This window comes from Marmota flaviventris, chromosome 1, assembly GCF_047511675.1.
Source record: "Marmota flaviventris isolate mMarFla1 chromosome 1, mMarFla1.hap1, whole genome shotgun sequence".
Lineage (NCBI taxonomy): Eukaryota > Metazoa > Chordata > Mammalia > Rodentia > Sciuridae > Marmota > Marmota flaviventris.
The window spans coordinates 166,015,952-166,043,781 of NC_092498.1; the positions used below are offsets into that span (position 1 = coordinate 166,015,952).

The 27,830-nt window shown below is 45.5% G+C and overlaps 1 protein-coding gene and 1 long non-coding RNA gene across 2 annotated transcripts; both read right to left on the reverse strand.

Annotated features, from left to right (window-relative positions):
* Nucleotides 1–1,023: 1,023 nt before the first annotated feature.
* On the reverse strand, nt 1,024–3,390 carry LOC139707490 (uncharacterized). The gene is made up of 2 exons (XR_011709054.1): nt 2,199–3,390; nt 1,024–1,674 (listed from the first exon to the last, which is right to left on the reverse strand). It is a non-coding gene; the product is annotated as an uncharacterized lncRNA (long non-coding RNA).
* Nucleotides 3,391–3,397: 7 nt separating this feature from the next.
* Nucleotides 3,398–27,163, reverse strand: Chdh (choline dehydrogenase). The gene is made up of 8 exons (XM_027947783.3): nt 27,089–27,163; nt 7,759–8,529; nt 7,020–7,171; nt 6,112–6,241; nt 5,702–5,836; nt 5,018–5,160; nt 4,530–4,632; nt 3,398–4,059 (listed from the first exon to the last, which is right to left on the reverse strand). The coding sequence occupies exons 2-8, from the start codon at nt 8,474–8,476 to the stop codon at nt 3,641–3,643; spliced, it is 1,800 nt and encodes a 599-aa protein (XP_027803584.1). The 5' UTR covers nt 8,477–8,529; nt 27,089–27,163; the 3' UTR covers nt 3,398–3,640.
* Between the last annotated feature and the right edge of the window lie 667 nt (nt 27,164–27,830).

Consider the following 27,830-nt stretch of genomic DNA (forward strand, 5'->3'; position numbering starts at 1 on the left):
TAGACAAAACTGTCATTTTTTTTTTTTTTTTGTAAATAACACTTTGTTACAAAGACCTCACAAACCTCTTCGTAAAACATTCTTACTCCAGATCTGGGCAAAAACACTTCAAGGTTTGTAAATGACTATTTCCTGACAGAAAGCCTTTTTTATTAAAATGCAAACTGTTCTTCAGAATGAAACTGCGTAATAATTTCATTGTCTTCGGGAGCTCTCCTGGCCAGTGAGAGCTGCGGGGCAGGCGCTCTCGGGGCAGCTCTGCACACAGGTAGATTTTTCCTCGTCCTCAGCTCCTTCGATGCCCATGGTAACACCAGCCACAGAGAGCGCCACTTCTCCCAAAGGGCTACACCACTGTCAACATTATCTGGACTGTCTCCACGGGGTTTTGGTATTACTGTGGGGCTGCACATCATCAGGTCAAAATCACCTCCCAGGACTGCAAGTTCTGGAACAGGTGACAAGTGTTTTCTGAAGTCAGTACTTAAATGCTGGCGTTGATAAAGGCTGCACCACTTCCTGGTATCTGTCTGCTTTAAGCCTGGTCCAACCTCTCATCTAATATTAAATTTCTCTTTTTAAGAAAAATCTGAAGTTGTAGAGCATGGTTTTTTCCCTTTGTTTTAGAAGAGTTTTAAGATTTAATCTCTCTACTTTCTGGACCCTCCCCCAAACGGTTTTGTATTCTCAGGAATAGTATATTTCTTTAACCTTGTGTAGAAATGGTGATTTTGATTCAACTGTAAATCAACAGTGAGAACCATCTTGTTCAGCATGTGGACTCTAATTCCCAAACAGCTGGATTCCCGTTTGACCAGGTGACAGGTCCCAGCTCTGGTGTGTTGCAGAATTGGGTGAAGGCCAGGAGGGGTGGGTTTGGGGGCACTGAAAGCCACTCACTGCAAGCTGTGGCTCTGCCTGCCTGGGGCAATGGCAGCTAGATGCTCACCCACTTTACTAGGGGACCCCACTCTTCAAAGAAGCCAGAGATGTTTATTTCACAGTCTAAAATGTCTATGCCGATTGCATTTTCCTACAGGCTTTTATTTATAGGGTGAACCATTTATTTGTAAAAACAGGCTAGCCACAGAGCTGATAGCACATGTGGAACACCAGCACCTGACCTACAACTTCAGGCCCAGCTGTGGCTTGTTGAAAGGTTCTTTCTTCCCTCCAGGGCCTGGGAGGGCAGTGCAGAAGCAGGAACAGGTTTGGGTGTTGGCTTCTGCCATCAGAATGGGGTGAGGAGGGTGGCTGGAGAATATCTGGACGCATGGAGGAGAGGTATCTTTTTTTCTGATTTTCAAGGGGGAAGAAACAAAAATGTGTCTCAGCGCTGATGTCATGTTAGTTTATAAGTGGAAATATGAAAACAACCTTTGGGCTGAGGGTTAGGGTTTGGCTGGAGTGAAAAATCTATTTGAATTTATGGAAATCACTATCCTGCAGCCTGCAGTGGAAGCGGAAAGGCTGTGCGTTGGGGCACCTCAGCTTCCGCTCCTGGCACTCACCATTTCTAGTCATGCTGGCTGAGGCTCCTGGCCTTTCCCCGATCTGTCCCTCCTATCAGTAATTCCTCCCGTGGTGTGAGTACGGTCATCTTCCACGAGGTGAGGCTCCTCAGAGCTCTGGCCATGGATGCCCTTCTGACTCTTTGAGCAAAGCAGTCTTCTGCTGTTAGGTATGATAAGCTTTTTGACAAGAGGCTCAGCCATCGAAGTTGGCCTGGTTCCCCACAAGTGAGCACTGTCCTGCCTACTTGGGCTCCCTCAGCCCTCTCTTCCTCGTGACAGTGGAATTTCCAGACAGCCTGTTGTTTGGATGTGGGCCAGTGCTGTGGCAGGAGCCACGTCTGTTTGTCAGGGCTCATGTGAGGAACTCTTCAAGTCAACCTTGTGCCTGAACCCCAACAGCAGTTTCCTGGTTTGACTTCTGTGGGTTCTGGACACATGACACTTGCTGTCTTATCTCTTGAAATGTGTTTCCTTGTGCGATTATGTGGAAACCGCCTCACCATGTGAAAGGAGGAGAGGGGCCTGACGGGCTCTTATCACATGTCACTCTGCTTATCTCAAGATACAGCTGCTTTTGTCTCAGAGACTGAGACACCATGGGATGCAGAGATGGTGGAACTAAATGACTTGTCAACTGCCCTATCTACATCAGTAAATTCAGTCAGGCCTGCGACCAAAACGTACCCTTCCCTGAATCAACACGACCTCTCTGACCGGATGGTAGCATGTGGCCTAGCTGCCATCTGAGTCCCCAGAGGATGGATGGCTGCTGAGGGGATCCTCTAACTTTTGAAGAGAAATCTCTTAGCAGATTTAGAATTTTCTTTCTTGATCTTCTCTTGGAACAGAGAAAAAAATACAGGTAAGATTAAACAAGAACTGCCTAAAGTTTTAAAAGGAATATGTATGATGGTTTCTTTCTGTCCACCTTTCTGGAAGGTTTTTCTCAGAAATGTTGCAGTTATTGGGCCTCCAAGATCTGTGAGCTGCCTGGAACCCCTGGGTTTCCCCCTCCTTATTCTGGGCCCAGCACTGCAGGTTTCCACATCACTTTTCTTCCCTCCTATCCATGGAAGATTTGCACGGTTTAACTAAAAGCATTTTGAATGGATTTTTCTTTTCATTTGCAAGCCTATGGGGATAAGGTATCACAGTTCAAAAATAAGTTACTAGAACATATTAAATATCAAAGAGCTGTTGTAAATGCTCCTTGTAGCTATCCCCCTCCCTCTGAAAACTCCAATCTTCACCGATTACTGTTTCTTGTACTTAGCTGCTTTTCTATCACTCTCAGCACCATTCTGATCTGTTCCCATGAACGTCCAGAGAATAAGAATTTGCCCTGTCTCTGTACTGGAGCCCTGGGAAGCAGCCAGAGCTTTCCTGACAAAGAGGTGACCTGGTAGGTGGGGTTGGCTCTAGGAGTCTGTGTTTCTTGGTAATAAGACCAAAGTGCCTTTCCCTCCTTGAATGAGGTCCAGAAAGCCTCTCATCGGGACTGTGGAATCAGAACACTACGGAGGTGGCCCTCCCTCTGACAGTAAAATCAGGATTAGGGAAAGACAAAAGTCAGATGGCAACTTTCCCTCTGCCCAGGGATCCTCGGGATTCAGTGCCAGCCTGGGCTGAGCTAACTCCTATGACTTGCAGCCTTGGGTAAAGCTCAAGACACAGGATGATACCCTTCCTTGGGGGGCTCAGTGCAAGCTTACCACATCTGGGCAAACCACCCTGTCCTCTTAGGGGGAAGCCTGGAAGAAAGCATTCAGCTCAAGGCAGCAGGACCCCGCGTTGGAGAAGACCACATGGATACAGGACGAGAATGTGGCAGTTCACGTTCCCCTATCACCTCCCCTGTCCCTCCAGGATGCAGGGTCGCAGGGTCCCAGGCTGCACAGTGGCCTTCTCCCAAAGGACTATATCAAAATGCTGGAGGAGAACAACTTGACATACTGACTAGAACTAGTCTCATTTCCTGAGACATTATCCAGTTCTCAGCCACTGAATAGGGCTACCTAGGTCCCAGTGTTCCAGGTGGCTTCTGGCAACATTTGGAGGAAGGGCTGGCTGATCGGTCCTGTCAGCGTGCTGGGGGCCTCTCTGGTCATCCTAAGGCAGTGGCTGTCTTAACGCTGGGTGTCCAAGGTCTTAGGCTTGTAGACAGGAACATCCCTGTCCCAGAGTGCAGGCTGCCCCTTAATGATGTCGGCTGCTTTTTCTGCAATCATGATTGTGGGGGCGTTCAGGTTGCCACTAACTATGCTGGGCATGATGGAGGCATCAACGACCCTGAGGTTTTCTACCCCCAGGACCCTGGTCTTTGGGTCCACCACGGCCATGGGATCGGAGGGCTGGCCCATCTTACAGGTGCATGAGGGGTGGTAGGCACTGTCGGCTTTTCTCCGCACAAAGGCATCTATCTCCTTATCGGACTGAACGTGGCTTCCTGGCTGGAGTTCTTCCCCCCGAAAGGGAGCCAGGGCTTCCTGTGCAAAAATTTCTCTGGACAGCCTCACACACTGACGGAATTCTTTGATATCTGTTTCTGAAGAGAAGAGACAAAATGAGGCCCTTCCTCTTACCATGCTGGCCTCCCTGGAAAATTCCAGGTATGCAGAGACTCAACCAGCCACAGGGGACAAAGTTCACAGACACGGAAGGAAGACCAAGTCACCAGGTGTGTATCACCTGCCCATAACCATCTAGATGGGCAGCTTCTGCCCCAGAGTTGGCATGGGGGCTTTCACAGCCACATGGTAGCAGAGGCAGGCTCTGTCCAACAGAGGTGCTCATTTTGGCAAATAGGCAGGCCTGGGATGGCGAGCTGCACACACACCGCCAGGTGTCCCTGCACCTCTCACCTGCCAAGTGAGGTGCTGGGGTTACTTCACCTGGCCCAGGACATTGTGCCTCCAAGCTTATGGCCTAGGGTGATAGGGCAGGGACAAATGAGGATCCTATAAAGGCATTTATCCAGCCTAGGTAGAGGGGAGATACCAGCAGCTCCTGAATTACCTGTGGACAAGTAGTTGGGTTGGATTATTGGGTGGTCCTGGGGATTTTTACTTCTCAGTTTGAGCCAGCCCACACTTGGGCTCCGCATAGGCCCCACATGTACCTAGGAGAGTTCAGAGGAGACAATGACATTGACCTCCCTCAACCCAACTCAGTAGCCTGCAGCAGTCCTTGGTTTCCTGTGGGGTAAGCCAGCATCTATTAAGAACAGGTACAGTCTGACACGTCTGGCCTGCATCTCGCCCTATCTCCAGGAATCCCTGTTCCCTCCCAGCTTTACACTCCTTGGTACACAGCCTATCTTGCCCATGGCTGGTGGTGGGACCCCAGAGCCCCCTCCTCACACTGATCAACTCCTCCCTTCCAAACAAAGATTCTGGGCTGCCACTTTTCTCTCCCCATTGACACACTGAGCCACTGGAGGGCAAGGGTCTGAAAGCCCCGTACTGGGGAGGAGGAATCTGCCTAGCAGTGGCTCCTGAGCTCACCTGGTAAGCCTCCTGCTTGGTGGGGACCCGGCCATGGTCAATCACTTGGGATGGCAGGAAATGGAACTGAATATCTGGGTGGGAGACCCCAGGCTGGCTGCGGATAAACCCACCCGTTTCCAGATGGGATGTGGCTCCATACCCTGAGTATCAGAAGAGGATAAGGCAGGCAGAACAATTGTTCCTGGTACCTTCCCCCCATCCTCCTGGCCCTAAGCTCTAGCCATAGCTGCCGCAGGTGGGTTCACCCACACCACAGCTTTAAATATCAACCCTGTGCCTAATGGGGGCTTCAGCTGCCTGTTGGCCCCTCCCACCTGGTTCAGGGTATAGCAAAGGAGGGGGAAACAGTCTGAGCTGGGGAGGATTTCCAAGAAAGGTCCCCTGGTTGAGGCAGTGCCGATTCTGCAGCCCAGTACCAAGGTCTTCTCTCTGCCTTGTTCCACGTGGTGGTCTATCCCCACCTGCCTATAAGAAGGGCAGCACCTGAGCATTCTGCTTGAGTGGGCACTGTGCTAAGGGCTTCAGGCCCTCATACCAGTCTGTCAGGCAGGAGCTTAGGGCTCGGGTAAAGGGCCTAGTTCAGCTTCAAACAGAAACCTGAAGCCTAGAGTCCTTGCTTAGCTCCTCGGGAAGGAGAGCACAATGCCCACAGCCACCAAGGTCACAGAGGAACCTGCCTACCTGTGAATCTCCACAGCCATTCCAGTCCAATGCAGATCTTCCTCAAGGGCTTCTGGGCTGAGTGGAGGGTGATGGGGTGGGTGCAGGCCTGTTGGATGTATATCTCCAGGTGGTCCTGCAGGTTCTGGCCAACTCCTAGAACGGGAGGGAGTGGTTAGGGAAAATGGCTACCATGGAGGCTTAGCTCGCTTCGAACCCTGTCCCCCTTTCACTTATCTTCTAAGCCAGCTCCTGTCTGGCCCCTGTGTCTCAGCCACCCTTCCTGCAACTCCTGCCTTGTCCAAGTGGGAGGGGCTGGCTACGGATCCATGCCCAGGGTCAAGAATGTCCAGGGCAACCTGGAGACCCTTGGGCTCATGGGAAAGATGTGTCAGTTTCTGGAAGTAGTAAGGCGGGGGGGGGGGGCTCACCAGGCAGGTGGCACACCACAGGGATGCCCAGTCTCTTGAGGTCATCTGCATTCCCAATGCCTGAAAGCATGAGCAGCTGTGGAGAGTTGATGGCACCCCCACTCAGGATCACCTCCTTGCTGGCATAAGCCTGGAAGAGGCAAAGAACCACCCAGTCATATCTCCTGAGAGCCAGCTATTCTCGCAGCTCACAGACCAGCACCCCACTCCAGAGCCACAAGAACATGGCCTTGGGATGTACTCATGTTGGGCATGAGGATGCTGCCGTCACCACCCTGGAGATCCTGCTCACAGGCCCAGGAATAAAGGGGGAGTGCACCGTGTCACCATTTGAAAGTAACCTGCATGTGCATTCAGGGTATGTTCAAATCATGGACCTAGCTCTAGAACATTCTGTAACAGTGGCCTTAAAAACAGATTAGCCTGACAATCACAGCTTAGGATCAGAGTTGTGGAGGCTGGGTTCTATCTCAAGGGCTCTGATAAAGCAACTAGTGTGCTCAAGTCCTTGGGTTCCGTCCCAAGTAGCAAAAAAATAAAGCAAACGGGGGCATTTAAATGAGGTGAATGAAAACAGTCACTCAAGTAGTAAAAGCATGCATGCATGGAGCCAAACCAACCTGGTAAGTGGAGAAAAGCACACTGCAGCAGCACAGCATTCAATCTCATTTATGGGTTTTAAAACCTCTAGCATAAACCTGAGGTGAGCATGGCATACTGGTACCAGAGGATCTTCCTCCTCTCTACCAGCCACAGCCTCCCCATGAGGCAGAGGACAATCCATCTCTTCTGTCACTCATCAGAGGGACAAGAGCATGTGGCTGGGGAGGAGGGCATGACTTCTGCCCAGGCTGCACATTCCCTTCCTGTGCTCTGAGCTAAGAGGGGCCCTGCTGTAGTTCACTCACCCGGTGGCTCTGGCCATTCTTGATGTATTCCACACCCACAGCACGGGTGCCTTCAAACAGCACCCTGCTCACAAGCGTCTGGACTTCAGCCCTGAGGTTGGGGCGGTTCAGTGCCGGGTGCAGGTAGGCACAGGCTGCACTCCAGCGCTTGCCTGCAGGACAGAGCAAGATCAAAGTATAGCCCCTGTTCTTTCGCTGACACTTCTGGAAGGCTGGGGAAATGGTGAATATGTCCTGCCTCTGACTATGCAAGGCCTGTCTTCAAAGTAAGGTTGAGCCCTGAAGCCCTGCCCAAGTCGACATCTACCCGAGGTCCCCTGGGCACAGGTGGAAAACCATCTTTTACCCTAACAGGATGACAGAGGGGTCAGGACCCTGAAGTGAGCCCTGGCCTTGCTTCTGTCCTACATGCCTCTGGGTCAGTATCCCAGTTTATGAAAGAGGGTGCCACCGAAGAGGGCCATGTGCTCCTGACTGCCTCTCTGCGCCTTAATTTCCTCTTCTCGAAAACTCTGAGCTCTTGGTCCAAGAAGCCCATTATCCCTTGTCCACACCACCAGGGCCAAAGTGATGCCATGTCTCTGGTATTGGGGTACATTCTGTAGCATCTGGGGGCCAGTGTATCACCTACTTTCCTCCAATACCATTTTACCACACTTACTGATCCCAATAGGGCTAGAGGGAATGGGCCGTGATAGAGTACAGTTTAGGATGTGAGGACAGCGGGGACCCACGCTACCTTCGTGGATGGTCATATCCATCCAGCCGAAGCCCTCCTGCTGGAAGCCGTTCATGTCGTCGGTGAGCGGGTAGCCGGCCTGCTGTGCCGCCTGCAAGAATGCCAGGTGCAGCGGGTGGCCTGTCTTGCCTCTGGACACACGCAGTGGGCCATCGCCGCCACGGTACTGGCTGGCACCCAGCTCGTGGCCCTGTGCCCTGCGGAAGTAGGGCAGGCAGTGTTCATAATCCCAGCCTTCAGCACCTTGGCTCTGCCAGCGGTCGTAGTCTTCAGCGTGCCCACGGATGTAGACCATGGCATTGAGGGATGATGAGCCACCCCAGACGCGGCCACGTGGCCAGTACAGTGCACGCCTGTCCATGGCCAGCTGTGGCTCTGTGTGGTAGGACCAGTTATACTTGTCATCACACAGGTTGTCCACGAGGGCTGCGGGCATGTGGATCTTCCATAGGAGCCGCTTGCTCCCAGCCAGCAAGTCCTTGGGCCCTGCCTCCAGCAGCAGCACCCGCTCTGCAGGGTCCTCGGTGAGCCGATTGGCCAGCACACAGCCCGCAGAGCCCGCACCCACCACCACGTAGCTGTGTTCATCCCCAATCTGCGAACCAGCGCTAGTCCGGGCTCTGCTACCCGGGGGCCCTGGCTGCCCCAGGGTTGCCCTTGCCAGGACTCCCCGATGGCCCAAGCACCCTTGGCTCCGGCCTTGAAGGATACGCCACATATTTCAGCTCAAGTCTTCCTGTCCACGGAGGGGAATGGGATAATCCACTTTTCCTAGGACAAGAAAAGGGGCATTAAGCATCCTAATCTGCGAGCATGTGCAAAAATCAGACCAAAGCTGGGGTGGCCATACTGGGACAGCAAAAGTCCACTGGAAGGTCACCAAAGGCCTGCTCTGCATTGGTTGGGGCCAGCAGTCACCCATAGTCACTTCTAAGGGCAACTGAGAAGGAGCAAAAAATTCCATATCGAAGTATGCCAGCCAGGACCGACGATCACAGGGCTTGGGCAGCAGCAGAGGTGCCCTGGAAAGATTTTCCTGTGACATTGTGCATGAACCAGGAGGCCAAAAATCTGTCTACTGGAAGGCAGAAGAAAGAGCTTTCCAGGGTGGGAAAGCAAAGGCACCTACACTCGTTCACTGGAGACAGTTGCTGAACCCCTACCAGGTACCAGGCATGGTATTTTTTCCTCTAGTGATAGAGGAAAAAAATCTGCTTCCAAAACTGATGTTCTGGAGCCAGGGAGGAGAACAAGGCATAAGTAATGGAAGGAAGGGCCCCCAGACTGTGGAGCTCATAGCCTTTGACTTGAGGGACCACAGGAGCACCAGAGAGGTTTTAAGAAGGGGACAGGGTCAGAGAGACACTCTTAAAAGATCACTCTGTAGCATACTACTGGAATTTTGACAGTGAAACTGCAATAGTATTTGCAGGGTCTCTTCCACAACAATGTTAAACTCAAACCCCCAACATGCTCAGTAGAAAAGAATCAGAGTGTGCCTTCACAACCTCCAATAACAACACTGGAGAAAACCCACCCATAAGGTACAGGCCCAATGTGTCTTCCCAATACAGAAATTGACCTAGTTACGAGAACTAGGAACCCCCAAGAAAATTCTGATAAGCCCTACCTTGAACCCTGTACCTCATAAATACAGCCTAGCACTAGAGGCAGGGTAAGAATACAGAGAAGACTCCTCCTTTCTCTTCTCTGTGCCAAGGCACAGGAGGAAGACGGCAGGGGCTCCTCACAGTCCTGTCTGAAGCAGACACACTGAGAAGAGCCTCTAGGCACCCTCAGAGCAGCACCCACCGCTCAGCTCCCAACTAACAACCTGATGGAATAAAAAGTAGGAAAACCATCCATCTCAGCCTCCACTGTCCTGAACATGTGAGACTAGTATTCCATACAAAGTTTTTAAAAGATAAATGACTCCTTGTCAAGAGAGAAAGCAGTCAACAAAACCAGACCAAAGGATGACCCACTGGATATTACAACCATCAGACATTAAAAGAACCAAGATGAACATTATAAAAGATTAGTAAAAAGGGTGGGCAACATATTGAACAGAATTGAGCAAAACATTGGCAACTATACAGAAATTCAAGAAAAAATATAATACTGGAGATAAATAGTCAGTGAATCTGAAGGTAAACAGAAGAGGGAAAGGGGGAGAGCAGAACAGCTGAAGCTTAAGGACAATATCAAACCATCTGAAGTATGGATAACTGGGATCCAAGAGGGGTAGAAGGAGAGGAGGGAAAACAAGGGGGGCTTCAGGTGTAGCTCAGTGGTAGAGTGCTTACCCAGCACCACAAAAGGGAGACAAAATATTTGAAAAATGATATACAAATGGAAGAGAATAGAAAACAGAGACAAACCCACATAAACACAGTTATCTCATACTAGACAAAGGTAATTTATATATATATGTATATATACATAAAATGAGGAAATATAGCCTGTTCAACAAATGGTGCTGGGAGAACTGGAAATCCATACTTAATAAAATGAAATTAGACCCCTATCTCTCACCCTGCACAAAACTCAACTCTAAGTGGATCAAGGATCTAGGCATTAGACCAGAGACCCTGAGCCTACTAGAAGAAAATGTAGACCCAACTATCTATCATATTGGCTTAGGAACCAACTTCCTCAATAAGACTCCTAAAGCACAAGAAGTAAAGTCAAGAATCTATAAATGGGGTAATATAAAACTAAAAAGCTTTTTCACAGCAAAGGAAACAATCAAGAACATGAAGAGCGAGTCTACAGAATGGGAGAAAAATCTTTGCCACCTCCACCTCAGATACAGAATGAATCTGTAGGATATATATATAAAAAAAAACAATAAATAAATAACCCAATCAATAAATGGGCAAAAGGAACTGAACAGCCACTTCACAGAAGAAATACAAATGGGTCAATATATGAAAAATGTTCAAAATCTCTAGCAATTACAGAAATGCAAATTAAAACTACACTGAGATTCCATCTCGCTCCAGTCAGAATGTCAATTATCAAGAATACAAGTAACAATAAATGTTGGCGAGGATGTGGGGAGAAGTACACTCATAGTATTTCTGGTGGGATTGCAAATTGTTGCAACCACTCTGGAAAGCAGTATAAAGATTCCTCAGAAAACTTGAAATGGAACCACAATTTGACCCAGTTACCCCATCCCTTGGTATATACCCAAAGGACTTATGAAATCAGTATACTACAGTGACACAGCCACATCAATGTTTATAGCAGCTCAATTCACAATAGCTAAGCTATGGAACCAACCTAGGTGTCCTTCAACAGACAAATGGATAATAAAATGTGGAATATATACACACACACACATACACACACGCACATATACACACATAAATACACATACATACACATACATATACATATACACACATATGTGGTATGTATATATGTATACACATAAATGCACACACTGGAAAATTAGCCATAAAAAAAGAATGACTGCTTTATGACTTTTGCAGTAAATGGATGGATCTGGAGACTATCATGCTAAGTGATATTTTCCAATCCCCAAAAACCAAAAGCAGAATGTTCTGATATGCGGATGTTAACACACAATGAAGGAGGGAGAGGGAAGAATAGAGGTTCATTGGATTAGACAAAGGGAAGTGGGGATGGGAATAGGAAAGACAGTAGAATGAATTGGACATAACTTTCATATGTTCATAGGTGAACACATGACCTTTGAAATGCCACATTAGGATCCCATTCTTGTGGTTATACATAATCAGAATAAGTTAAACTCCATGTATGTATAACATGTCAAAGTACACTCTACTGTCATGTACATCTAACCAGAAAAAAAATATTTGAAGAAACTGATGAGACTTTTTCAAAATGAGTGCAAGACAAACATAGATTCCAGAATCTTTAAGCATCCCAAGCACAAAGCATCCCATTAACACAAAGAAAAAATGCCTCCGAAGACGTCAGAGTTGAACTGCTAAAACTCCAAAATAAAGAGAGAACCCATCAAAGTAGCCAGATGAAAACAGAGGACTTTATGTAAGAATGACAGCAAGCTTCTTGTCAGAAAACATGCAATCCAGAAGGCAATGGAACAGTAGCCAAGGGCTAAAAGAAAAAACAACTCCCCCCACCAAAACTCTAGCTTACTAAATTGAAAAATACACCTAAAAGATTCTGTGTACCCCCAGTGAATACATCTTTTAACATAAAGGAGATAATCTAGATCAAATGGCCAATTTCTTGAAAGGCAAACAAATATGCTTTGAATAAGACAATGTCTATTAAAGAAATGGAATCAATAGTTCACATTTCAACACAGAAAGTATCACACCCACAGGGGCTCTCAGGCGACTTCTACCAAACATTTAAGGGTAAAAGTAGACCAATTCTCCATCTTTCTTCGTAAGATAGTCATTCTGCTTTCATTTCCTAATTCATTCTACGAAGCCAGCATCACCCTACTACCAAAACCAGACAAAAATATAACTATAGACCAGTATCTCTCACGAACATAAATTAAAAAAACCTCAATAAAATATACATAAAAAGAACTAAACATCATAGTCAAGTGGGGATTTGTCCTATGTACATAAGGCTGGCTCACTATTTGAAAAGCAATTAAAGTAACCCATGACACCAAGAGGCTAAAGAAGAAAATTCACATCATAACCATAGATGCAGAAAAAGCATCTGACATGAAAAAGCTCAGTGAAGTAGGAATGGGCAGGGAGCTTCAACATGATAAAGAATATCTACAAAACCCCATAAATAAAATGAATATCATACTTTATTGCTGTTATGGTTTGGATGTGAGGTATCCCCCTTAAGGTCACATGTGAGACAATGCAACAAGGTTCAGAGGAGAAATGATTGGGTTGTAAGGGTCTTAACCCAATCAATCAGTGAATTGATCCCTGATGGGATTAACTGAAGTGGTAGGATGTGACTGGAGGAGGTGGGAACTGGGACGTAGCTATGGGGTATATATTCTGTGTACACCACAAAAATACAGTCAGCTGGCCTTGGACAGCCAAGGCCCCACACATCAATCTAGACGTGGATCTTCTTCTTCCTTTACAGCAATTAATTCAAGATGGATCACAGATCTAAATGTACAACATAAAATACAAAACATAAAACCCCTAGAAGATAACAGGAGAAAATCTAGATGTCCTTGGGTTTCACAAGGGCTTTTCAGATAGGACACCAAAGGCAAAATCTATTACAGGAAAACTGATAAACCCAACTTCATTAAAATAAAAATATTGTACTCGGCAGAGATACTGTCAAGAATTGAGAAGACAAGTCAATGACTGGACTAAAATATTTGCAGAATTCCTATGTGATAGAGAACTATTATCCAAAATATACAAATACATTTTTTTCTCAGGAGATACTGGGAATTGAATGCAGGGGTGTTTTACCACTGAGCCACATTCCACATTCCCCAGCCTTTTAACAACAACCCTATTAAAAGCAGGCCAAAGTCCTTGATAGATACCCCACCAAAGATGATATACAGGTGGCAAACAAGCATAAGAAAAGATGCTTTAACATCATAGGTCATCAGGGAAATGAAAATTAAAACAAGAATGAAATACCACTAACACTGGGCATGGGGACACATGCCTGTAATCCCAGAGACTCAGGGGGCCAAGATGGGAGCATCGCAAGTTCAAGGCTATCCTCAGCAACTTAGGGAGACCCTGTCTCAAAAAATAAAAAGAGCTGAGGATGTGGCTCAGTGGTTAAGCACCCGTGGATTCAGTCCCAAGTGCAAAAAAAAAGAAAAAAGAAGAAAAAGAAAAGTAGTACCACTACATACCTATTAGAATGGTCAAAAATCTAGAACTCGAATGCCATTAACTTCTGGCAAATATATACAGCAACAGAAATTCTCACTCATTGCTGGAGAAAATGCAAAATGTACTACCCACTTTGGAAGATAGCTTGGCAATTTCTTATAAAACTAAATATACTCTTCCCAAATAACCCAGCAATTGCGTTCCTTGGTATTTACACACAGGAGCTGAACACACATTCACACACAAACCTACACATGGATGTTTACAGCAGCTTTATTAATAATTGTCCAAACTTGGAAGCAACCAGGGTGTCCTTCAGCAGGTGAATGGATAAACAAACTGGTGCAACCAGACAACGGCAAATTACTCACCGCTAAAAAGAAATGACCCCTGAAGTCATGAGAGGGCACAAAGAAAACTTAAATGCAGGTTACCTAAGTGAAAGAAGCCCATGTGAAAAGACATGGCTGTATGATTCTGACAATACAACATTCTAGCAAAGGCAAAACCATGGGGACAGTAAAAAGATGGGTGGTTGCCAGGGGTTTGAGGGAGAAAGGTGGAGATGAGGGGAAGGGCAGAGAGAAGATTTAGGGCAGTGAAACTGCTCTATCCCATACACAGAGATATCACTATACATAGTGACATAGGATGCACACCACTACCAGGGACCCTAGTATAAATCACGTACATCTCTATGATCATGCACATCAGTGCTGATCTGTCACCCGTAATGAATGCACCATTCTGGAGAGGAAAGGTGAAAATGGGGGAGGGATTATTCATGTGTGAGGGCTCTATGGGAACTCTGTCTCTTCCTTTTGATTTTGCTGTGAAACTGCTCTAAAAAATTTAACTCTTCTAAAAACTGTAATAAAGAGTCTGACCCCATTTTTGATGTCTGACCACTGACAACTCCCACGCCTATGCACCCCCGCAATTCTCGCCTGGCATTCCTGCCCCATGTATGAGTGTGGAAGTTCAAATTACCCCATTCCTTCTGCATACAGGTGTCTTTACCTTGGCCCCAAACTGTGGCTACCATAGAATCCAGGAACACTTGTTCCTCCCTCTGCTCAAGCCATCTGCGCTGGCCTGGGTGCCTGTACTGCTCGCCTCATGAAGTCCACTGTGTGAGCACAAACCTCCTAACATCCTTTTGCTGTATGTATGTGGCATCATCAGAATCAACAGCAAACCAATTTTGGTTGGTGGGAGATTGATCCCTCCCTCCATGAACAACCAAAGAGACAAAACACACTTAGAAGAGCATCCAGAAATACGAAACAATTAGAAGTAAATTTAACAAAATTGGTGCAAGACCTATAAACAGAAAACTGCAAAACACTGAGAAAAATTAAAGATGACTTAAATAAACAGAATGAGATCCCACGAATGGGAAGACCCAATATTGATATTATGTCAATTAGACCCAATAAATGCTAATAAAATCTTAATAGGGTGTGTGTGTGTGTGTGTGTGTGTGTAACCTAACATGCTGATTTCAAAAGGTATATGGACATCTGGGGGGTGTAGCTCAATGGTAGAGTGCTTGCTCAGCGTGCATAAGGCCCTGGGCTCAATCCCCAGCATCAGTTTAAAAAAAACCAAAACAACAAACAAAACAAAAAGACGTTTATGGAGGGAGACAACACATTGAAAAAGCTGCAGTTATATAGTTGTACAAAGAAATACCTCACAGCAGGAAAGGAACCATAGCATCTCACGTCAACATAGTGGAAATCTAAAAATATACTCAGAATATAAAGAAGGTTGTGGCCTGAATTGATGTAAGAAAATTTAAAGCATGAAATTAATATATGAACCACACATCAGAGCCCCAAAATATATAAAGCAAACACTGAGATGTTGAAAGGAGAAACAGACAGTTCTATAATAATAATGTTTCCAATACTCAGATTTCAATAATGATACATCAAAAAGGAAATAGAAGATGTAAATAACACCATAAACCAATGGAACCTAACAGATAATTACAGAACATCCAAACCAACAATAGAATACACATTTTCCCTCAAGGGAGCATGGAAGAATCTCCTAGAAGATTACATGTTAGGCAGTAAAACAAGTCTTAATAAATTTAAAAAGACAAATCAACCAAGAATCTTTTTAGATCACAGTGGAATGAGACTAGAAATCGATAACAGAAGGAAAATTCACAAACAGGTAGAAATTTTTAAAAAGTTTTAAAGCAATTTATGAGTCAAAGAAGAAATCACAAAAATTAGAAACACAACAAGACAAATGAAAAACACAAAATACCAAAACTTAAGATATACAATGGAAGCAGCACTGAGGGAAATTTATAGCTGTAATTGCATAGATTAAAATAGAGAAAGATCTGAAATAAAAGCTTAACTTTATACTTCAAAGAAACAGGAAAAAAAACTAAACCAAAAGCTAGCAGCAGGAAGGAAATATAGATTAGAGATAAATAAAAGTAGAAAAACAATAAATAAAATCAATTAAGACAAAAGTCATTCTTCAGAAAACAACATAATTGATAAACTTGTACCTAAGGAAGAAAAGACTAAGAAAAAAGACTTAAAGAGATTCACATTAGTAGTGCGTTCAAAATCAGCAAACTCAGAAATGACAGTATGGATATCACTACTGACTTTACAGATATAAAAAAGATTATAAGAGTATTATAATCAATAGTATACCAATAAATTGGATAATCTAGAAGAAATAGACTAATTTTCAGAAACAACCTACCAAAACTGAATCATGAAGAAACAGAATATCTGAAAAAACTTATAATCAGTAAGGAGATAGAATCAGTAACCAAAACCTCCCATCAAAGAAAAGCTCTGGACCAGATATCTTCATGGTGAACTCTACCAACACTTAAAGAATTAACAACAACCCCTATCTAACACTTCCAAAATATTGAAGAGGAAGGGAAACTTCCTAATTCTGAAGCCAGCAGTACTGAGCTATCAGGCAGACACTGCAAGAAAACTACAAGCCAAGCTCTCTTATGAAGAGTAAAGAGTCTCAACAAAACACTAGCAAATTAATTTCAGCAATATGTTAAAAGGATTCTACACCATGACCAAGTGGTTTTGTTCCTAGAGTGCAAAGATGCTTCAACATACAAAAATTATTCCATGAAATACACATTAACTGAATGAAAGAAAAATCATGCGATAAAATTAACACCCTTGAATAATTAAAACACCCAAAGAAGGAATAAGGGGAAACTTCCTCAACACAACAAAGGTCATATATGGAAAAAACACACAGCTAACATCATACTCAATGGTGAAAGAGGGAAAGATTTTCCTCTAAGATCAGGAACCAGACAAGGATGCTTGTTTTTGCTATTTGTATTCAATATAATATTGGAAGTTCCAGCCACAGCAATTAAGGGGGGGGGGGGGGGAGGGAAACCAAGTTGAAAAGAAAGATGTAAAATTGTATCTGTTTGCAGATGACATGATCTTCTATGTAGAAAACAGAAAAATTATACACAGAAAACAAAATAAATTCATTAGAGCTATTAGAGAAGTTCAGCAAAGTTGTAGGATACAAAAATAAACACAAAAATTAATTAATTGCATTTCTCTATACTAACAATGAAAAATCTGAAAAGAAATGCCATTTATAATAGCATCAAAAAGAAAAAAATATTAGGAATAGAGAATAAACTTAACCAAGGTGTTAAAAGACTTATGCATTGAAAACTACAAAATGTTGCTGAAAAATTTAAGGACAACATAAAAAAAGCAAGACATTCTATGATTGTGGACTGGAGGAGTTAATATGCTCATGATGACAATACAACCCAAGGTGACATGACACACAGATTTAACACAATTTCTATCAAAATTCCAGTAGCATTTTTTTGCAGTAGAAAAGCTCATCCTAAATTTTTATGGAATCTCAAGAAACCTCCAACAGCAAAACAAACAAGGAAACCTTGAAATAGAAAAAGCTAAAGGATTCACAATTCCTGACTTCCCAAATTACCACAAAGCTACAGTAACCAAAACAGCATGCTAGCGGCATAAAGACAGACATTCAGACTAATGGAATAGAGAGCCAGAATTAAACCCTTGCATAGATGGTCAACCGATTGTTTTTTAATAGAACATGGATGTTTTAATACATTTCATATTGCAACAAAGACACTGAACACTTAAAAACAATTACATTGATAACAATAAAAATAACCAATTCCTCGGTGCTGAGGTTGTGGCTCAGTGGTAGAGCACTTGCCTAGCACATTTGAGGACCTGGGTTTGATCCTTTGATCCTTATTTATAAAAATAAAATAAAGGTATTGCAACTGAAAAATAAGTATATATTTTTTAAAAATAACCAATTCCACAGAACACTTGCAAATGCAAACTTTTTCCTCCAAAGAAACTTGTTTTCACACATCTAAGTAACAAATGACATTATAGTCTTCAGATTGCAAAATATGTCCAGAACTTTTGATTCTAAAGAAACTGATGTGCGGTGATTGAGAAAAAGAATGTTGCTTTGTCCAACAACAAATCTCTTATATTTTTATAACACACTTTTTTTAGTGACCACGTATTTTTCTTATTTATTAAATGAAAACCTAGACATGTCTGCACATAACAGTGTTCCTATTTCCAAACGCTATTTCAAATGAGAACACCTATGGCTGATCCCAACTTAATCGGGATAGTTAATAGTTCACACATGTATGTGTGCCATATGCACACATACATGTGTGAACTACCCACAGCCCCTTGAAAATAAGACCACTGTGGCCACAGCAGCAGTGGGGTAAGATCACGGTAGAAGATGACACAGTAGTTAACACTAAGTCATATCCTGCTCCTGAGAACTCTGCTCAAGCACAATTAGGGTCATCCACCCTCCTGATAATGAGTGAAGAGCCTTGTTTCTGGTGACAGAGGCGGGCCCCTCTAGCTACCAAGAAGTGAGCAGTTAACTAGCAGTGAAGGTCACTGATTTGCATAGAACTAAATGGTCATTATTGACATATGCTTTTAAAGGCTTTAAACCTTTTTCATCTGGCAAAGACCTGCATCTTAAATTTGATTTAGCTATCTATATACATTTTTCTTTGTTTCTAAGACATCTAATTAAAATCCATGAAACCCCAGGACACAGCCTGTGCTGCTCACTGCCAGTGAACTCTGTTGGTGCCTTTGTACATGCAGGTGCAAGAGGAGATGTGGCAATCATCTGGCTGTGAGGCAAAATTAGGCCACAGTAAGCATCTTGATGCAGTGCTCCATCAGGCAGAATGCACCCAGGACAGCATGAGCTGGAACTTAAAATCCTCATCAACCACAGTAATCAGACTTAACTTCAGTTCTCAAGAACACTGTGGTCAGATGTGTGATCAGAAAATGTTGGACTTTAAAAATAAAAATTTTTAGTTGGGAGCCGTGGTATATGCCTGGGATCCCAGTGGCTCAGGAGACCAAGGAAGGAGGATCATGAGTTCAAATCCAGCTCAGCAACTTAGAGAGGCCCTAAGTAACTTAGCAAGACCTGTCTCTAAAGTATAAAAAGGGGCTGGGAATGTGGTACAGCACAAAAGTATCTTTCCATGGGGAAGGGAGAGTCTTTTCAACAAATGGTGTTGGGAAAACTAGAATGCCACATGATAAAGCATGAAGTTGAACTCTTGCCTTTACCATATACAAACATTAACTCAAAAGAGATCAAATACCTAAAAGTAGATCTCAAATTATGGAAGCCAGGTGAAAAACAAAATAGAGAAACTCTTTGTGACATTGGATTTGGTGCTGCTTTCCTGGATGTAAGATTGAAATTATAGGAAAAAAAAAAAAACCATACTTCCTCAAAGTTAAAAAAACAATTAAAAAAAAAAGAAAAAGAAAAAATAAACTGTACTTCCTCAAAGTTAAAAACTTGTGCATCAAGGGACACCATCAACAGTACACCTAATAGGAAAAAATATTTTCAAATCATATACATGCCTGATAAGGTACCAGATCCAGTATGCATACAATCCAACAACCACCAACAACCAACTCACATAGAAAAGGACTTGAATAGACCTTTCTCCAAAGATGATGCATAAATGGTCAATGAACACATGACAAGATGTTCGGTGCCACCAGTCTCTGCAGAAATATGAATCCAAACCACGATGGGACACCTCTTCACATCCATTTGTGTGGCTAAAAACAAAAGCAAAATGGAAAACAGAGGCTGGCGAGGGGGTGGAGGAACTAGAGCGCGGTAGCAGCTGGTGAGGAGTAAAATATAGCAGCCATTGTGGAAGACAAGTTAGCAGTTTCTCAAAAAATTAAACAGTATTACCACATGGTCCAGCAATTCCACTCCTATGTATATACCAAAGAACTGAAAGAGAAGCCTCAAACAGATATTTCTGCATCAATGTTTGTAGCAGTGTTCATCACAATGGCCAAAAGGTAGAAAGAACTAGACCGTCTCATAACAGATGAGTGGATAGACAAGACATGGCATATACACACAATGGAATATTATTCAGCCTTAAAAGAGAAGGCAGTTCTGATGCAAGTCACAGCATAGATGAAACTTGAAAACCTGATGCCGGATGCCAAAGGGTTAACATGATAGGATTCCACTCACTTAAGGTGCCTAGCAAAAGCAAATTCAAAGACAGCAAATGGACTAGAGATTAGTAGGAGCTGGGGAAAGAGGCACAGGGAGATACTGTTTGATGGAAACAGTGCTTCTGTTTGGAGAGTGACAAAAACATTTTAGAGGGCTGGGAGTGTAGCTCGGTAGTAGAACACTTGCCTGGCACGTTGTGAGGTCCTGGGTATGATCCTCAGCACAGCAAACCCCACCACCACCAGATTTTTTTTTTTTTTTAATTGGAAATGGATAGTGGGTATGCTAGTGTGACTATACTTAATGCTACTGAAGTATACTCTTAAAAATTATTAAAATGGTAAATTTTATGTTACATATGTTTTACCAAACAAACAACAACAATAAAAAATCTCCAAAGCATGGAATTCAATCCTGGATATTGTTAAGTGCCTCCATATTATGAGAGAGAAAAGCACTAAGACTGGAGGACAGTAGTTTCTGGAGTAGGGAGATGTACCCAGGGGCTTCCATTTGCACCTGTTACGCAGGTGACATCTGCATCTCAATCTAGGTGACAGGCACAGAGGTCTGAAATGGGGTAATAATCAAAGTTGACAAGATTAAGAGCAACATGGGCAGCTTCCCCAGGAGGCACCGAGCCAACTGTGGAGAAGTGAAGACAGACCCTCCTGTGGGGTGAGGGTGGCAGCAGTCATTTTCTCTCTTTTGCCGCTGGCATTCCAGGACCCCACCTCCTGTCACAGCTCTGCCTCAAACACCTTCCTAAATGCCACAGTCTCCAGTAGCCTCTAACATGAAGGGGAATTTTAATTGTTCTGAGAGTTTGGAGTCTGGCTTGGGACTAGCCACAGATCTCTCCGGCCCTTGGGCAGGGATGGGATGAGCCAGGTTGGGACTAAATTGGGGCATTTCTGTCTGTACTCCTGCTAGAGGAAATCCCCTTAGGTGCCTCAGCCTCTTTGCTCAGAATCGCAGACTGGGATCTGCTAAAGGAAGGAGATGGGAGCCCTGGGGCCCTCGCTGGCTCTCACTTAACCTCCCTGAGGTGCGTAGCACCTAGCCCCTGCCTACTCCCCTCCCCATACCAAGGCAGGGGCTGGGGTGAACCTTCCTCTTCTCCCCCAGCAGGGCTGGTTCCCAGGCCTGGGAGAACTTCCTGCCCCTGAGACTTACCAAGCCCCTCAGAAGATAGGCCTTGGGCTGGGGGAAACAGGCACCTGTCACTCAGGCTCTACTCTCAGTGGGTCTGCAGCCTGGGCCAAGGCTCATCACTGTAATGGGAATAAGGGGGAAGGGTAATGGGGCCAAAATGGAGGGCTGCTACCCAAAGGGAATTCTTGGAGGGCAAGGACCCCTGAACCCCCAGAACAGTGCCCTATCAGGCTCCCAGACTGGATGGATGGACATACTGGTGACCGAGGGTAGGAGCTACAGGGAAGTAACCCTTCCCACTTCCCAGAGCTGTCCAGACAGGGAAGGAACCCCCTGGCATTAACAGTATGGGAGATGGGTGGGAACAGGACCAGAGAGATGAGGAAGGCAAGCGTGTTCATCTAGGTTGGAGCAAAAGGAGGGGTTCTGTCTACAGTGGGCAGGATTTGAAGCATGTGGTGGAATCCAAGTCTTCCTTCTGACTCTGGACCTACCCTATTTTCTGGCACCAACTTTGGCTAAGCCTGGTCTAGGGCTCTGGCCAAGAGGAGAGGATGTGACCTGGTCCATCCACCTTGCTTGAGGGAGAGATTTCTATCTGTTCTACCTCACAGTCCAGGAGATAAGACTTTCATGCCACATACGCCCACCTCCTGGAGCACAGGGCCGCCCCCCAAGCTCTACCACCCATCTGGCAGGCCAGCCTGGGTGCTGGCCCCTTTTTGCTGTGGCATGGGCTGTTTGGGAAGTCAGACTTTTCAAGTTCAGACTGCCAGCCCAAGGCCAGTGATGGATATGGTATGGGTCAAGTACAGAGAAGAAACAATGAGAAGTAACAAATACAGGCTTCCCACCCTGCTCTTTTTACTGTTAACTTTCATCAAAGTAGTCCTTTGTAGTTTCAACTAAGAATTCTCATTTCTAGTTCTCAAATCAATAGATAAAAACAGGTTTGAAAAATCTGCCCAATGTTGTGGTCAGAACACTGATTATCTTATATGACAAGACATTTCCTGCAATTCTGAACATGTGACCAGTTGCATAAGTTTTTATAATTTTGATGGAGTTAAGATGCAAAAGAACCACAATCAGAATAAAATGCTTGCCCACTGTTTCAGGAGCTCCACACTCAAAGCACAATCTGTCTGCAGAATTGTGCAGCTTCAGTGCTGATGGAACTTTCTGAAAGAACATTCTGAACAGGACTCCTAACAGCACTTCCTTCCCACTCATTTCTTGGGTGCACACATGAGCATGTTTCCTGCCTAGCTTCTGCCTAGTGCAGTGTACTTTGTGAGGGTCACATCTTTTGGGTCATTAAAGTCCTGCCTTGCTTCGGGCAGTCACCCAAGAAGAGACAATGAACTCAGATGGGCTGAGCAGTTCCAGCCAGGGTCTGCATGCCCAATGATGCCTGAATCTATTTTGGCCTTTGAGATGCTCAGGCTGAATGATAAATAATGATCCTGCTTTGGACACAACTGGGGAGCATGTAAACCTTTCTGGAAGGTAATGAACATGTTGGATTTTTAAAGATGCACCCCTTTGTCTCAACACTCCTACTTTCAGGAGTTTAGCCAGAAAAGAGCACTGCAAAACTGAAAAACAAGCACAAGGGGTCCATCCAGCATAGTCTATACCACAAAAAATTATACATAACCTAACTGTTCACCACTAGGTACCAAGAGACAGCGGATGAGGTTCCCACACTAGGCTGGGCCTCATTCAGGTAAGTGAACCTATCTGATCATGGAGTGCCACTGCACCAAGCAAACCATGGTGTTGACTCAGAATCAAACCAGACTAACTCAGAACAGTTGGAGCAACTGTCCTGCTGAGTGTGTCAGGTGGCTTATCCCATTCGAACCCCCAAAGACACAGGTGTTGGCTGGGGTCTCCATCCCATGCCATCACCATCAGCCCCTGACTGATAGGGACTTGACCTTTGGGGCTTGTTTCCTATCTACACCCCCTGTCAAGTCACAGTGGAGCCACCCCACCACAGGCCTGACCAATGAAGCCACATTAGGGAAGCCAAAAAGCTGTGGTCAGCATGTGGAAAGGGTTCAAGCCACCAAGTGTCCACACCAGAGCTATGGGCACTGAGGAAGTGGCAGAGGGTTGACTGCTTTCCTGCAGCCTCAGAGGGCCTGCCCAAGGACACCACCATCTTACTGCCCAGCCCTGTGGTAGGATGGTGGCCCAGGGTGGGAAGGATTATTGAGATCAATCCTGAGCTGAGAGCTAGTGACAGTCCAGTAAATGACACTGGGCATTGCTCCTTCTCCCATAGAAACCTCATTGCCACCCCCAACCAAGGCCACCCAACACCCCCACCAAGATGCCAGAATGAGCTTCCTCATGACCCCAGGTCCTTATGGTTCTAAGACCCCACCTGGCCTGGTTCCTGCTCAGCCTGCCACCTCTCACGTCACTCACTGGCAGCTTGCTCTCTGAGCTCAGGTGCTCAGACCCCTTTCCCCACTGGGGCATTGGCACATGCTGCTCCCTCCTCCAGGCAATGTCTGGACTGGTGCTCACCTGACTCACCCCTTCCCTCAGGACCCTCTAAGGCCTCTATTCCTGGGAAGCTGTCCTCCTTCCTGGAGCTGCTTTGTATTTACTGGAACCTCAATTAATTAGCAGTGAGGTGACCTGTGGAAGTTTCATCTCTCTGACAGGGTACTGCGGCCTGGCCTCCCACTGTTTGCTGGGCCTGGCCTCAGGCTGTATTCTAATGCTGTCTGAAGGGACACAGGTGGGGGACAGGTCTGCCTAAGGCCTGTAACCAAATGTCCTGGGGAGTCCAAGATGGGATGCTGAGCCCATAGGTGTGTGCCAAGATGGACAGGAGCACCAGGGAGCGGGGCACAGGGAATGTTCTGGATGCTGACATGATGGCAGCTATCTGGACACATACACAGATGAAAACTACCATAACACACACTTTACTGTACGACTACTGTACCTCAATTTAAAATATTTTCTTTTTTTAGTAGAGTCATCTCTTCTTCAAAAAGCAGGCTTTTCTTCCTACGGATTTCATCTCCCACATATTGATATATAAAAACAACCCCATTGGAAATTCTCCTCTTCTCCCGAAAGAGCTAATTGCTTGCTCTTCAGAGAAGACTCCTGAGCCGTGAAGACCTGGCCACCCTGCTCTGCCCCAGTACCCAGCTTCTCATCCCTGCTAATTGCACAGAGGGCATTTGGTGAAGCTGCTGAGATGGGACAGAGCAGGACATAGGCTGCTGAGGAAACCCCTCACCACTGCAAGTCCTCTAGTCTGATGCCAAATGGAAGGCCAAGCTGTCCTCCCAGCTCTGTGGGGCCTTGTGGTGTGACCAGAGCAGGATTTCCCATTGGTAACATGTGGCCGACAGCCTCGCAGGGCAATGCCAATGCTTGTGACTCCTGAGACTTGAGGCAGCCCTCCCCCCCTCCCCTCTGCTGCCCCTCAGTGCCTCCCTGGGCCATGGGTCCTTGTATTCTGCATTCCAGAAAGTGTCCTCTGTAACACCCCTGTTCTCCAGCTGGTCTCACCCCTTTCTCAAACCTCTGTAGTGGGCTCTATCAAAAGCAGAGAGCAAGGTGAGAAAACCTAAAGTCCTAACACCAGAGTGGAGCCTGGGCTGCCCTACCACAGGGACAGTTTCTTGGGTCACCTGTAGTTTTTCTCCTCATGGACACATCTGTAGCTTCAAAATGAGTGTCCCAGGTGTGTTTAGGAGGCAGGGCACAGCTGAGGTTGCTGTTAGGGTGACTCAGTTTCCTCAGGTCCCCTCAAAGAGTCATGATTCTGATAGATGAAGTAGGAGACTCAGGCTGGCCCCCAAGGATAGGGTCCTTCAGATGTGCCCTTGCTCTGGGCTGCCTGGATACGTGGGCCACACAGCAGAGGGCCTTGGATGAAAGTGGGGACACAGAGCTTTCACTAGAGCCAGTTGAGGGGAAGTCAGTTGAATACAGTATCCTGGCTGGTATATAGTAACACAGGAGTAAGGTGAAGATGGGAGGAAAACCAACCTCTTTTCCTCCGTCAAGGGTGCTGAACACCCTCCCTACACCAGGTTCAGCACAGGAGCCAGAGGTCACCACAAGATTGTGTGATGGTTTTGCTATGAGGTATCCCCCAAAAGATCTTGTGTGACTGAGTTATGAGAGCTGTAACTTAACCAGTGCATTAATACCAATAAAGATTAACTGGGTGGTAACTGTAGGCAGGTAGGATGTGGCTGGAAGAGGTAGGTCATTGGGGCTGTACCGTGGGGGCATATATTCTGTCTTGGTGAGTGGAGCTCTCTCTCTGTTTCCTTGTTGCCAAGTCCTGAGCTGCTTTCCTCCACCACACCCTTCCACCATGATGTCAGGACTCACTCGAGACCAGAGCAATGATGTGGCCATCTATGGACTGAGATCTCTGAGATCATGAACCCTAAATAAACTTTTCTTCCTCTAAAATTGTTCTTGTCAGGTCTTTTGGTCATAGCAACACAAAAAAAAGCTGACAAAAATAGGCATCTGGTGGCCATAAGTCACCAAATTCCTGCTCAGCAGGGTCCATCCAGAGTTGCCCTTCCAGCCAGGTTCCTTTCCTTACACACAGTATTTGGGGTACAGTGCAACTCCCAGAGTGAGGCACACAGCAGGCACTCAATAAACACATGCCACATGAGTGGTGCATAAAAATGCACTGCCCGTTCCCAGATAGGAGAGAGAGACTTGGAATGTGAGGCAGAGAGGCACAGTGACTTCTCTTATAAGGTCACAAAAGCGCTACTGAATTCTCCCATTTCTGTCTACCCCATGGACACCAGCTGGACTGGGCTCCATCATCTGTCTCTCCAGGACCCTCTCCAGGGTCCCTGATGCTGCTATGCCACCCCACAACCAACTCTCCATAGCAACCATGGTGATCTCAAGACAAGGTGTGCCAGGAACCAGCAGGAAAAGATATGGGTGAGTGTCTACTTGGACTGCACCAAATATGATTTCAGGAGAAGTGACACATAGGGGACAACTAAGACCAAAGGCCTGCTCCTTACCGTCGCAGCAGGAGTATGAACAAGGGAAGGCACGTCACATATAAAATACCCTTGCCACGAAGTCTGTGTCTGAATCTGACCGTATTTCTAGATCCATCCACCAACTCACAGGAAATGCAGAGCAACATGTGAAAGGGACACTGGGGACACTGTCTCATAAGACAGTTTGCTTTCATTTTGTATAGCTTTGTTATTATGATAGCAATGAATTAGAGATATTTAAGATTCAATAATCTCTTCTGGCTAATTTTGTGCATGTTTCAAATTTTCCATAATAAAGAGGTTTTTTTTTTGTGGGGGGGGTAGGTACTGGGGATTGAACTCAGGGGCACTCGACCACTGAGTCACATCCCCAGCCCTATTTTGTATTTTACTTAGAGACAGGATCTCACTGATTTGCTTAGCAACTCACTGTTGCTGAGGCTGGCTTTGAACTTGTGATCCTCCTGCCTCAGGCTCCTGAGCCACTGGGCGTGTACTACCACACCCGACTAGAATTTTTTCTGTAGTATTGTTTTTTTTGGTTTGGAATCGCAAATATGCCTATTAAAGGAGGAAGGGAAAGAACCAGATGGAGGCAGAGGGCCTGGTCCAGGGTGAGGGATTCTAGCTTTTCCACAGGAGCTTGGGGCCATCTGCAAACACTCTGTCACAAGTTTTTGTTTCAAATGCACTTTTAACTGGTTTTCTAAATCTCAGTGAAAACATACTCACCTTATGCCCAGAAATGACAGGATACAGTGCAGTCTGCAACCAGAGCCAGCCAGCCACACACTATCTGTGATTGTCTGTAAAAGATAAGTACAGAATGCAAGTCAGAGTTTAGAAACTTTTCAAGGCACCTGGATCAGTGACCAATGTCTGAGGAGCCTAACAAGAGAATGGGCTTTCATTTTCCATCATTTTTATTATCATTATTTTTTAGTGAATTTCAGCCTATGTGAGATTAAATTTTTAAAACAAACATCTAGCCTCTCACCACAAAGAGTCTAAGAATATTGCAGCCAAGACATTAATCTCCAGGAGACCCCAAACCTGTCAGCTTCAGTGGCTTGCCAGAAAGTTCAGGACAAAGCTTCCCTGTCACTACTTGTAGCGTGAGTTACTTCCTGCAGACATACGCAGGTAAGAGGGGAGGAGCTCTGCAAAGCTCAGCTGATTTGAAAATCCACATTCACTTGGTAGCCACCTCCAAGAACACCAGCAAGGCCCAGGAAGTGGGCCAAGTGCCCGCTCTGGTGAAGGGCCTTTGCATCCATGGCCAACCAGCCAGCCAGCCTGCCAACTTTCACACGCATGCTCATTGCCATTTCCCTTTCAAACTTCTGGATCAGTTTAACCACAGAGAGTCCTAAGACCACAAGGTGGGCTGCTTACAAAACTCTCACTGCTTCCCTGTATCAACTAGAAATTACTCCAGCATTAAAGGGCAGAAATAAATCAGGAGCTGGGGATC

Coding starts and splice junctions, on each gene's coding strand:
- Chdh (XM_027947783.3), bottom strand. CDS start 8,476: ATGTGGCGTATCCTTCAAGGCCGGAGCCAAGGGTGCTTGGGCCATCGG. Junction 5,837..6,111: donor TGTGGTGTGCCACCTGCCTG/GTGAGCCCCCCC, acceptor CTCCCGTTCTAG/GAGTTGGCCAGAACCTGCAG. Junction 5,161..5,701: donor ATGGCTGTGGAGATTCACAG/GTAGGCAGGTTC, acceptor TCTGATACTCAG/GGTATGGAGCCACATCCCAT.